The 13,632-nt window shown below is 41.8% G+C and overlaps 1 protein-coding gene across 1 annotated transcript in view; it reads right to left on the bottom strand.

The window, feature by feature from the left end:
- wb (wing blister) overlaps positions 1-13,632 on the bottom strand; it is a 76,926-nt gene that overhangs the window by 41,060 nt on the left and 22,234 nt on the right. The window contains exons 2-12 of the mRNA XM_066299887.1: positions 11,210-11,396; positions 11,006-11,156; positions 3,542-3,787; positions 2,738-2,992; positions 1,667-1,903; positions 1,169-1,306; positions 943-1,107; positions 747-887; positions 412-694; positions 167-361; positions 6-119 (exon numbers count right to left, since the gene is read on the bottom strand). Of these exons, the coding sequence (XP_066155984.1) occupies positions 6-119; positions 167-361; positions 412-694; positions 747-887; positions 943-1,107; positions 1,169-1,306; positions 1,667-1,903; positions 2,738-2,992; positions 3,542-3,787; positions 11,006-11,156; positions 11,210-11,396 (2,112 nt within the window). The remainder of the gene's footprint in view (positions 1-5; positions 120-166; positions 362-411; positions 695-746; positions 888-942; positions 1,108-1,168; positions 1,307-1,666; positions 1,904-2,737; positions 2,993-3,541; positions 3,788-11,005; positions 11,157-11,209; positions 11,397-13,632) is intronic.

The following is a 13,632-nucleotide window of genomic DNA, read 5'->3' as shown; positions in this document are numbered from 1 at the left end:
TTAACCCGAGGGACAAGAACACTTCTCAACGCTCCCTTTTTCATAATTAGAATCCTCATTTCCGTAACTCATTATTGCGTTTTCAAGCAGGGCCTCAATTTGATCGGTATGAAAGGTTCCTGTAAGTCTCAATTCGATTATGGGTTTTTCTTCCTGCAAAACTCACCTCGAAGCAACATATATTTTAAGTCAGAAATCACGCTTAAAAACAATTCCCTACTGACTGGCCCATTATTGTAATCGCTCTTCAACATCCTTATTGTTATATCCTTGATCTCATTGGGTATAACGTACCAGTTAATTTCGCTAAACTTGATCTCGAAGGTCATTTTTTGAGAGCTATAAATATTGTCTCCATATCCTGGAATATCAAAATGAGTTGTATATTACAATCAACGTAAAAACACTTGCCTAATTGGACTCCATTAGAACCTACGATGATGATATCGGGACCTACTGTGGGTTCTCCACTTGTATCGCCCCGCATCACAACCCACTGAACGTTGAAAACAAGTATAGACCCATACGTTTCCAGTTTATTTCCTAGATACTCTTTGGGTGCTAACCAGTACAGGTTTTCAACCCCCGGCAGTTCGTAATTACCCACAGAGAAGACACTAGTAGGGCTAGTGACTGGGGTTATGAAATTGCTGACTTTTAAGTCGGTTATCAGCCAGTTTTCAAGGGTTTGAATCTATAACGTACTAACGTAATTATCAGATATAAACTTTTTTTTAAATATTTACGGTTTTGGATTTAACCAAAGCCAATTCACACACGCTGGTAATCCCCGAACAGAAACATGGTAAACAACCATCAGGATGGTCCAGAGACAGTCCGAAGTGACCGGGTTTGCATCTGTCGCAATATTCGCCCTCGACGTTGGCCTAGAAATTTTAATTAGTAAAAGAAAGTGCAGTAAAATGAAACATCACAGAGTACCTTACAGAAGCACTGCTCTTCACAATAGTTGCTCGGAACTACACCCTTCAAATCACAAGGGCACGACTCGCAACTGGGGTAGCCGCGAAATCCAGTGGCGCAAGAGTCGCACTTGGAACCTGAGTACCCGGATTTGCATTTACAGGTTCCTGCAGAAGGACCGTACTAACGAAAAAACGATAGATTTCGTAAATTTACAAAAAATAGGATTTATTTTAAGACTAACCTGTATGCAGACGTCTTCAGTTGTGCCTACTACACTGCACTCGCATTTCATACAGGGCCGCGGGTCTTCTGGTAATACTCCTGGAGGGCGGAAGAATCCGGTGAGACACTTTTCGCAGTTTATGCCCGTTGTAAAGTCCTGAAAAGCGACAAAAGGCATCGTTTTTCGTTGATACAATTTCATTCAGAGAGCGTGACGGTGATGTTTCCGCGACTTTAATATATAATTTATTATTTTTCATACTAGAAAACAATAATTATTCAGACACTCTAGCGGCGCATCTGATCGGCTTATTCAGCAAGTAATATATTGTTCATACGTCCTTCTCATAAAAAATACAATAGATCGATATCCCTACAAAAGAGCCACCGAAGAGCCTTTATTAGAACCGGCATAATAGTCCGTCAAATGACCATTGGTTGTTCAGTCCTAATGCTTCTCAGCGAAGGCAGCTCCTCTTCATTGCGAATTTAAGTATATGTTACAGCTATATCTCACCGCGCAATTTTCACAGACGCCTCCTCCTTGATACGTCCCATTGACTCCCAAACTCAGTGCGGCTCTGTCCACTTCCTCCTCATATCTACAGTTCTGCGCATGTCCGTGACAGTTGCACGGCACGCACTGCTGGGCGTCTCTGGACGATCCGGGATACCACTGACGTTGGTTGAACATGGGACAGCACTTTTCGCAGTTGGGGCCGCACGTGTGATGTTGACATTCGCATTCCGGATGCTATGGATTTTTAAATGAGCAGGAATTCGCCCTAAAGCGTAGCTGGGAGATAAAAGATTCCCACACGATAAGTATCGGATAAATCCAAATAAGTACTGAAGGCGCATTTCTGGGAAAAACGTGACCGCATTGGAGCTATTTATATGGGCCATATATGGACTGTCTGAAGAGTGGCCAAGACCTAAGCAAGACGCTTTTATTGATCGCCCTTATCGCGCGAATTCATTTAAATAAATGAGGGATTATAGAGGATATTTCCGGGAGTTCAATTCGTCTGAATGCCTTTTTATATAAACTTAAAACCGGACGGCTAATTGAGCCGAAAACATTTTCTCCGGCTATAATAGGAAAAACTAATTATTATCGACGAAAATCCATTAGAAAATATCTTTCAAACTTCCCGGCCGGGTACTTTTTCATTTAATTGACGGATAATGCGTCTTTCGAGTAGATATTACTCAGGCATTCAGAAAATATGAATTTTAATTGAAAGAGGAGGAATTTCATTAAGACTCGATCATTATCTGGGGAATAGGGAATGTTCTGGGCGCACTTGCCGATGCAATAAAACCAATATAAGGTGAAGTGGCGATTGAAAACAGTGGAGGAATCCAATTTTGAAGACATTCTAGACTGGTTAATTTTCAAGTCGAAGTGTCACGCGCAAAATCAATTCGCCATTTTGTCGAGATATTTGCGTCTCACGCGAAAAAACACAAAAGATTGATCGAACGATTTCGCACGGCGGCCGGCGCAACGTTCATCATTTAATCGTTCAACAATCGTACGAGCCGTCGCTCTGTATAAACAATTTCCTCGTCTACTTGCACTTACCCCGCTCGCCACGTTATGTCTGCAATTTTCCGCGTGACCGTTGCAGACGCACTGACCCCCAATTGCTATGTCTTTAATGGAGTAAAACAACTTCTTCCACTTGTGCCTGTCTTGGCTCAACCAGCTGGGCACCGGTTCCGAGTTTCCTCGCAAGCCCATGAACTTAAATCTCACGTATCGAGCTTTCGTGAACTCCAGAAGTTCCGGACTGGTTTCTTCGGCCCCTGGACGGCCCTGGATTAAGGAGACGTGAATCTAAAACGCAGAAAGTCCTTCCATTAGGAACCGCGGAAGCGGTACTTTTAAGTAAATAATAAACTTACGTATCGGTTGCCATATGATAACTTTCATGAAACGCACCGTTAACAGATCTATCGTTATACGCATTAAATTAATTTGTTCGTCTTGGCGCTGGCCTAAATCATGATTATATCCAATTAAGCGTATGGCATGGGCCTTAACCGAGACCCCCCGTGGGATGCTCTTTTTAAATTTCACCAGGCCTATCGAGTTTGTACATATTCAAATTAAAATTCTGAAACAGTATGCTTTAGATCTGAATGCTCTGGGGTCGTAAATCAAAACATTCAAATATGGGTCGAAATAATCGAATCAGCTGTGAGAGGAAATTGAGTTTTTCCGGCGAGTAATTCATATTGGCCGACCGTAGATGAGGTTATTTAATTTGCAGTATAATAGTCTATTAGGTCTCTATTGAAGGTTTTATTGGGTTTTACTACATGTACTTGGGGAAGGCAACGAATTTATCTCTCTTACGTAGTGGGCAGAAAAACGTTCCGTTACCTCTCCGTTTTCCAGGGGCATGAGCTTCGAAAAGAACGTGGTGCAAATCACGTCGGTATCGGTGAAATACCGCGGTTTCCCCTTGTTGGTCGCGGCGATCCCAAAGCGATCCAGACACTCCTTTTCGGTACTGGCGAAGTACTGCCACGGCTCGAAGCGCTCCCCGTCCAGAGACCGCTCCAGGACCCAACAGCTCGGCCTCGGTGAGTTGCCGGCTTTCAGTATTACGTAGCCTATTTGGTATATCTGCAAGGGGAACAAATGGTGGTTGAAAATCAAAGGAGATTTGTCGGGGTGGATCGTGTCTCGTCCCCAACACGCCGGCTTAACTCGGAGACCGCTCAATCAACGCCCGTCTTCTTAGGGGCGCCTCTCGGACCCGAATCCTCCGTTATTTTTTTCTTTATGGAAATGAGTTTGTGTTTGGTTTGGACAAGCAACAAACTGGGCGTTTGATTTATTCTTTTTTAATTATTTAAATTGAAAGTTGCTCGCGCATCGGCACAGGACCACCCGTTGCGAAGCTTTTGCGCAAAAAAGCTATAAAAATTTACCATCCTATTCATTAAGCAAAATATCTCCATTAAAGGTAATAATGTCTCTCCGAACGGCAAATTATATTCTTTTAATATGAAATTACGGCTGCGAAGAAATTACATGTTACCAGCAGGCTTTTTCGCCACATTGTTCCGATTTTTAGGTCGATTAAGGCAGTTTTTGCATTTACCAAAGAAAATACGAGTTATTTGAGCCGTTTTGCAGACGTTCAATTTGAGGTCAACGAAGCGAATTCATCGATATTTTTTGGCAAAACTCCTTTTATCGATAAAATTTAATTAATGGTCTCTGATGTGCCCATATACGATTCTTGTGTGGCTTTACTTGGCCGAACAATAGATTCTCCCGCAGAACTCGCCTACCTCCTAATAATTATGGTCTTTTATCGCGAATTTATGAAGATTCTTAATTGCAAATTATTTCAGATGAATTGTTGCGATTTTCGAGCGAATTGCGACAGGAATGTCTCGTAGGCACGGTCGTCCGGAACACGCTGTGGACAGACGGAAACGAACGCGCCTGATCGGACACGTTCGGTGGTTCGAATGAGTGTTTTTTTCCGACGAAGCGGCCCGTACGCGCGTCACGTGCGCGGCTCGTCAAAGTGCGAATCGGAAACTCGGAACCGTCGCCCGATTGGTTGGTTCGAACGGGCGAGCCGGAGTTCTGGCCAATGGCAGCCCTGGGAATTTAACGTTTGACCGTAGATGACGAAAATCCCAAGGAAATTCTGTCCGTCGAACGTTGAGAACGCACCAAATCGATGGAAAATTCCGGGTTGTCGATGGACAGGCGCTTAACCACGTGGAACGATGTCGTTCTCTTTCGGCTCGCGGGACTCCCAGAGAGGATGCGACTGTTTTCCCCCATTATGAACGTACGAAATTAAAAACCTTCCCGAATTAACAAATTCCTAAGTAGGTATCTACCTAATCCGAAACATTCCCAGGTCAGGTCTGACGTCATTGAGGCATACTTTGAATTCGAGGAACTCTATAACAAGAGCATGCTCAAAATGCCGCGCGGAAAGCCTTAACATAGCTGGCTCCTAGAGATCGGAATTCTGAAATTTTCATAAAAATGCTAAACTCCTGTATCGTTCGATTGAACGTGTTGGTTGGTTAATCAATGAACATCGCTCTGATCCGGGATTTTCGGTCTCATTCCTTTTTCCAGGCCTGCTAATGCCAAACCGATATCGGGTTTAATTAATAATAAAGTTATAATGGAGGATGTAATGAAGCATCGTTAAATTCATAACTACTGGTAAACTCATAGTTACTGAGGCGCTCAGTTCCTCTCCACTTTCCAATTATCAAAAGGAGTCGATGTGAAGAATTGAAAGGGGGCTCGTTGCCATTTTAGTTTTATGATCGGGTGCTGAAAAGCGAATCCCGCAAACGTTCTCGTTGCCCTCCATTATTTAAAGTTCTCCATGTCAGCGTTATCCTCTCCTAATCTAGCCTCATTTTTTCGAGTTATCTCCTCGATGTATCAAGTTTGTTTCAAAATAGAATAATCCTGTTCCCATCGATCGATTTCGATCGGAGAACCTGATTTTCACCGCGTTAAAGATAATATGTCGGGTTTAAGTGGATTTAGATTGTTATCTTTAAGAAACATGAGTATTTTTGTTGCGTCTAATAGGCCGTTAGCTCTGAGTCGCGTATCATTTGATTGATGATGGTCAACAACAACAACAACAACAGACGGAGCCCATTCGCCTCGTAACTATTTTTGGGCATATTTGGAGAACGTCCGTCAGTCATCGGGAACGTTTCGGTACCCCACCGCCAGTCTTCCCTTTAAGACATCTGGGTTGATGTCTGTTTATTTATTTAAAGCCGGTTTAAAACCTCTCAAAACACAAGCACCGTCACGTTAACATATTCAACAAAACATCTGAAGAGGTGAATAAAATGCTGAACGTGTATGTGAACCGAATGGCAGCATTGAAGACTTGCGTGTGGTCTCTTCTATTTCTCCTTGGGAAAACCGCTTTAAACGGAATTGTTTTAATTTAATAATAATCCGGACTCGCATTAAATCGATACACTACAGCGGCAGCATTTCATGACACGTGCCAATCAATGTTGGAAAGCATCAGGTGCAATTCAATTTAGGCAATTAAACCATTAGCTTTAATTAAGATACGAGAGGCGATGCGGGGCGAAATTTTACACTGCAACGGACGTGACAATCTAGTTCACGTGTGTTAAAACGTTTTCATTGTTCTATAATAACTCAATGATATGAAATCGTGTTATTTTATATTACTGTGACGGGACTAGAATAACATCAGATTAATACACCGGAAAATTTATCAGGGAGATAATTAAATTTATCGTTTGCAGGGCACTCATTTGACTGGCAAGTTTATCAGCGTGTCGACCCCGAAAATGTTAGCTGACCCCAGGGGAATGTTCCGACTTGGTAAAATTGCCGCACTTTACTTTTCCCGCTCAAAAAAACGACGAGGTACGACCGGAGCATTCGGCAAGTAAATGCCGTGGAAATCACCGTCCAGATGACGATATAAATAGACGACGTGGAACTTGGGCCTTACTCGTCAGAGTGCCGAACGTGCACCGACGCCCCCTCATATGGTGGATGAAAGAGAGAAAGGGCGCCCCGGGCCTCCTCTTGGAGGATATTTGCTGAGAAAGCCAAGCTCGCAACGCCAGGGCGACATTTCGAGGATTTAATGCGCAATTTGATTTTTTATTAAGGCACTAGTTCTTAGACGCACGAGGATGGTGCCAGACGCGACGTGTAGATGGCGCGACTCGCTCGCATTACAGCGACCTAACCTTAAGAAGCTTCGTTCTTGGGGCAGTTTTTGGTAAACGCTTTTAGGGATTTTGACACCGCTGGTCGCCGATGACGTGATTCGACGCTTTCACTTGAGAGGCCTCAGTTCGTCCAACGTCAAAACGGAGTTTCGACTCCATTTTGGAGGAATCTGGAGGAAACCGCAAATTATTTGGTGGCGGAGTTTAAACGCGGTCGTACGAGCTGCCCGGACGAACTCTGCAGTGGTCGCCCCGACTGGTGCTTCAGATTTGACCGCTCCAGACAGGAATTTACAAAACCGCACTGGAAGATGAGCATTTCGAAGTGTGCTGCGTATCCCATTTTGACCGAATAATTGGGCGTTAAAGAGCTACGCGCAAGATGAGTGCCGCGATTACTCACGATTGAATAAAGGGAGCGCCATGAGGGCATTTCGAGAGAGTGTTTGGCAAAGGTCCGCGGCAATAAAGCCGAGTTTTTGCGTCGATTCATAACCGTGGGTCCATAGTTTCGCACCTGAGACGAAACAACGGCAAAAACCATGGACTCGAACGGGAGAGTCCGGTCCAAAGAAGACGAAAACCGTTCCGTCTGCGTGAAAGGTGATGACGTTGATTTTTTTGGGGTGCATGCGGGATCATTTTCATCGATCATCTCCCTTAAAGGAAAACAATAAACGGGGAAATTAGGGAAAAGCCACTGCGTTTAGCGAAAGAGGAAGTCCCGTTTCGTCAAGACAACGCGCCGGGCCACACTTCCGTCGTCGCGACGGCCGAAATCAATCAACTTGGTTTCGAACTTTTTCCTTATCCGCCATTTTCGTCAGATTTAGGCCCCTTCGGATTATTTTCCATTACCAAACTTAAACGAATGGCTCGGCGGAAAGACATTTGCCAATAATGAAAAGGTGGAGTCCGAGGTTGATACCCATTTTGAAACGTTCGAGGCTTGCTACATATAAACAAGGTATATAACCCATAGAACATTGCTGGGAAAAGTGTGTCAGTCTCAAAGGAGACTTGAGAAATAATGTAATATTTTCCTTTTTTCTCTTTTAAGTGTTAAGTCGGGTATTTCTGGGACTGTCCTCGGACCGTATTTAAAGAAAAAGGCGCACTGACCGCGATTTTCAAGCGCGGGGGTCGATTTAAAACTCCGAATAAACCGCACAAAAACGTCAGTGCAATTTTTTCAACTCTGTAAATCAGAGGCGTAACAGACCGATTTGTTCACGTGTTTTCCACCTGAAACAAACGTGGCCGATATCGGTTTTTGCGCGGAAAAGCTGCTTTAGGCATCTTAGTGAAATGCCCGACATTTGAAAACGTTTAATAATAGATTTTCTGTCTTTTCAATGCAGGATATTTCAGGTATTTTCCACATAAGAGAACAATATACCGGTACTGATTTTCGTGTACAGAACGGCAGTTGCATGGTCTTCCATTATTATGGTTAATTTATCATAAAATTGTTTCCGTATAGCGGAGGAACAACAGCCCGAAATGTAAATGTTTTTTCCGCTTACGTCAGACAGGATCTTTCCGCTTTAAAGACATGTGCACCGGCACTGGTTTTTACGTCGGGAAGATTCTTTCGACCTTGTGATAAAACAGAGAAAAATGGAAGTTAAATTGGTGTAAAACCAGGGGAGCACCAAATGGATACTTAAAAATAATGTAATCCGCATTTTATCTCTTAATTTTGGGGGAGGATTGCTGAAATATTTTCCATTTTAAGAGACATCTATCGACATTACTTGTAGTTAGCAGCTCTTTTGAATTTAATAATAAGACGATGCCTCAAGTTCCACTTCACTATGCTTGTCCAATACCCAACTGAAACGTTTTGCCCATTGGTAATTAAGTATCAAATCGCTATAAATTAATTCTGTCGCAACCTAACCCTTTGTGGTTCTACCCAAAGGTCACTTCAAAGTAAAATATTTGAATTGAGAATTTTTGGCTTTTAGGCAGGAGTAGGTGCGATGAATATAAAGCCACTTGTAAAATTGTGAAATGGAAATTTACAAGTTGATTTGCTGCTTCCTCCCTACTTCCTTATCCACTTATCTCTACGTAAACTATTCGGCCCTGGAAAAAGGCACAAATGCAACGAACATTTTTTTCCATAATTCGTGATTAGCCGCTATGATGGAACATTCAAATCTTGGACTGGTTCCCACCGGTGGCGCTAGCAGTTTTTAGCGCAGAAGTGTGCCCCCAGAAGAACCCGACTCGAAAAGCTTGAGCTGCTCTAAATCCATTGTTTTTAAATTCTAAAATTAGTTATTAAATTAATCTACAACCTCCTTGAAGGCCATAAAACCTCTTAAAAATCGTATCCATTCCAATGTAAATGAAGGAAAAACCACTAACAGAACTCATTTTATAGGCCTATCAGGTAGGTATATAAAAAAAAAGTATACTCCTTTATACCTTCTTCGAGATGTGGTAATGGGACTATAATTTAAATCATAAACTGGGATTTTGAGCGGGTTGTTTGAGCTCGGCGAAGGGTCGCTGGGCTCTCGTTAAAATGGTGACTTACGACCCTTTTTTATTTATTCAACAGTCTGACATTTTACAGTTTTAATACTTCAAACACACTTGACACGTTTTTTTATTAACCATTTTATCTAATAAAACCAGGAACCGCCGAAGGTATTTAGTCGGACCTCACGGAAATTTTTCTCAAAAACATGCCGGTTGGAATTTTGTTTCGGAATTCGAATCTCTCGGGGTATTAAGTACGTAATTAGATGTTATCCGCAAAGGTATAATGTTCCAGAACTTCGTTACTTCTTGGTTGAGCTAACTTGACATGTACGAGTACGGAGAAATGGGAAATTAGCGTATTATCGGGCTTGCACGTGCACCCCAGGTGTTTCGATAAATAAACGTCTTTACGGCTAAAAGGGCTCTAAAAACAATAAATGTTTCGAGCATGTGTGCTCCCTTTCTTACGTTTCTATGCCGAAAGGAGACCGGAATCGAGAAGGTAATATGCAAGAAGAGATCATATCGAGTTCAATATCCGAAAATATGCGCCTTATTTCTAGTAAAAATGCAACACCCAGTTCTCTTCGGGGAAGCCGAGGGAAGTGGGAAGGTACGGAAAAGCTCCAATACAAGCTCCATTAATCCAACAACTCGAAATCACCTGTGTTTTTCTGGCAACGCCATTTTCCAGACTTTCGGTCAGAATTTAGTTAATTCGGACCCTTTTCCCTTTAACACCGCCGCGAGTGAGAGGCGTGATCTTTCTAAAAGGGAAAAAAGGCGCTGATAAATGTGTCTACGGTATCAATTCGGGGGGATTCAGTTGCCCGACCTCGCTTGTAAACGATAGCTATAGCGATTTATCGTTCGGGTTCTTTGATTTCTTTATTAAATGTACAGGAACTGCAATTTAAATAAGGCATTTCAGTGTGAAACACCTGTATATTGCCTTGAGCGTTTTTTCTAGAGAAACGTTCAAAGTCTTTAAAGGTGTTATAAAACACTTATAATGTGGGATATTACAATTTTTGTTTTCTTGAGAAAATGGTGAATGACCACATTCCACTTAATAGTTGTTTGTGCTTTTCCTAAATTTTATCTATCTTTATTTATAGTTGCAATAAACTACGTAAAGCCTATTATAGTAGTATTGAATTTTCATATAGAAAAGCGCTAATGTCTTTTCTAGGCGACTATTCTTAAACAGGACATAAGAAAAAGAAGTAAAAAGCAATGCAAAAAAGCTTAACACCTCTCTATTCGAGTTTCTACCATTGAAAGGGTGACTTAGTACACGTTTTCAAATAAGTTACCGTCTGTCTCAACCGTAGTAATTTATGATTACTTCATTTATTATCGTTGCTGAAAATAAATTTGTAATACCTTCCGATAGTACTAAAAAACCCATAAATTGTGTCGGGGTTATATGCCGTTTTTGTCCGGAGACTCGCATGACGATTTTTCTCCCATTGCCCAACCACGGAGCCGTATATGGTAGGCGAGTTTATTGCTGGTATGTTAAAGTTAAAACCTTTCAGAGGTAGTTTGTTTTATGAAGAATCGAATTATTGAAAGCTTTTGATGTTCTATATGTCGATGGTTAATGCGCGCTTACTTGTTTTAGATCAACGGTGACTGTCACAAACTCGAATTCCGGACCGTAAAGAAGGGCCGGACTTTGCCACCACCGGTTGCTTCCGTCGATGGCCAAATTGATGGGGTGCCTTTTCGTCGGGTCCGTGCTGTAATCGTCACAAATTCCACACCTGAAAAACACATTTTTGCTATAATTTGCAGAGAAAGGAAACTAGAGACCTACCGCCCCTTTGAAGTTTCATTTGAGAGTTTGCAGAACTCTTCTCTTGCATGGGCCCCGCAAGTGGCATTGGCAGATATGACAGCCTTGGTGGCCAAATTGAAGACCGAAGGCCACAGTCCCACATTCGAGGAATTAATGTTTCTTCTAAAGCTGCCGATGCCTCTGTGATTTTTCAGGAATTTCAAATCTGAAAGAAAAACGATTAGTTCCACCAGTGTTTTCACCAAAAAAGATTCGACATACTTTCTTTACACGGTGTCGTAATTCAGAGTCGCTGAAAAAATTCGCGGTCATTACCCAGTTATGTTAGAATTTCTGTTATTTATTACCAGCGACATGTTCCACAATGTTTCAGAAATCTGTAATTATATCTTAACGGAATTTTGACCTTTCCAGCAACGGCGAGTTTGTTGAATAATTTTAAAAGTGCTTGATGCAACAGGGGCGTAACTCCGCGGTAATAACAACTTTTCGTTATATTTCACACCAAAAAGGTTATAACAAGTAATATCTAGGAATAACAGATCAGAATCGAAATTCTAGGCGGTAATAGTTTGCGAGATATTAAGGCCACAAGTGCGCACCTGGAAAGAGCAATCTGTAAATGAGCCCGTAATTCACTGTAATAAAATGGCTTACGTCGGAATTTATACCTTGTTCAACGTTGTTAATAAGGTTAAAAGATGTTATTTACAGCGTCTTTCGGATCAAATAGTACAAGCGAATTCTTGTACCGCAATAGAAATTACCGATCTAGACACGATCAACAAATTGCCTATCAGATTTCATTATTTGTGGTAGGTCGGGGGGCTTGCCAGCTGCATGTGTGCATAGAGGATTTATGAATTTGGTTTCGTATTAGAGGCGTGTTTGAGGAGAATTTGCAGTTGCAACAGGCGTAACAAGAGGAAGTCATAAAATGGCATTCAATGAAGAGAAAAAGGACGTTAAGTGCCACAGTAGTACATTGTGGTGTTTAATATTCATAACAGGATTAGCAGAATTAAGTCGTTATATAAGGAGGAGCATTTAATTACCTTTATGTTAACTACACTCTTCGGGCCTGGATTTTTAAACTCGTGGTAGCTGTGCGAGCAAGATAATTACCGCAGAAACAACAAAGTTACAGTAGCCCGTTCGTCAACTTCTCCATATCTATAGAAATGATCCTGCTGAGAAAGTTATCACGAGTTTGATAAACGGGCCTTTTTTATGCCTTTCTTTGCCAGTTATCGACTTTACCGAGAAGACGATCGGTACGAGACGGATGGAGCATTGGCTAATTGCATAATTTCCGTTCAAATTACCTTCCAGAAAATCTCCCCGTACTTTGACCTAGTGGTCCTTATTTATAATCAAGCCGTGGTAGGATATAGGACCGAACCGCTAAGAGGCATAATATGCAACAGTCTTATTATTTCAACGTGTTTACCACACTTATTTGTCCGATAAATTCATCAGCAAGGTAACTATTGAACCCTCGTAATGTTGAAAATAACCATAGGAGGGCCGACGATGTGCTAAAACTTTTGTACACACCGAACAAAACGCAACTGGGGCGAAAGAGCGAGAATTGATGCTCCTATAACTTAAACATGGACATATAGATAAATCAACTAAGTTTCAACAGTTTTTTCCGCACATTTAAAGCTTTTATTCCCAATCCGCAAACTTTATCATAACATACGTGATCACAATTTCGGTTTCTCAACTTTTCAGACCTTAATTCTGTTTGAAACTGGGACACTCCAGAGTTCTCCTTCCGAGCACGACCCTTCAAGCGCTACTTTCACTATATGGCTAAAATATCGCTAAAACATCTCCCCCAGAGGCACGTAAACTATCAAAGCACTGCTAATTAATTGTTTCACAAGGTGAACTCTACCAAGCTCCTGCATAATCACTTTAAAGCAAATTGCTCGATTTGCTAATCACAATTTGACACTTCTATTAATTCCAGTCGACGCCATTAGGAAAATTTGAATTCGAAATCGAAAGCTTGGAGATGAACCCACCGGTGGCGCTAGCGATGTTTGAAATTGAAAGGTTAATGCGACTCGCAATAATTCCGGAAGGTGACGTCACGAGAATGCTCGAAACGAAATTCGGCCGACAAGTTCTTGAAGATGGCGTTTATCTTATTCCTAAAATTACGTCTGAAATTAGAAATACGCGTCCTCGGATTATTGTTGCTTTCCCCCGTTTACTGCGAGTTGGAGTTATTGGAGCAAAGCTGCACGGTCGTATAAAATTTATGAAGGTCCCGACATTTTCAGAAGCAGGATATTCACCTCAGCGTCGGCCATTAAGCTTTAAAGTTAGTCACGAAGAGGCAAGACGTTGAGATAGGTCGAAAACGCGGTTTACGGCCGCTTCCTTGAGCAAAATCTTTGAGCGAAATGAAGATATTTAAATAAAAAATC

Source organism: Euwallacea fornicatus, chromosome 35 (genome assembly GCF_040115645.1).
Source record: "Euwallacea fornicatus isolate EFF26 chromosome 35, ASM4011564v1, whole genome shotgun sequence".
Taxonomy (NCBI): Eukaryota; Metazoa; Arthropoda; class Insecta; order Coleoptera; family Curculionidae; genus Euwallacea; species Euwallacea fornicatus.
This window is presented reverse-complemented; position numbering and strand designations above follow the sequence as displayed.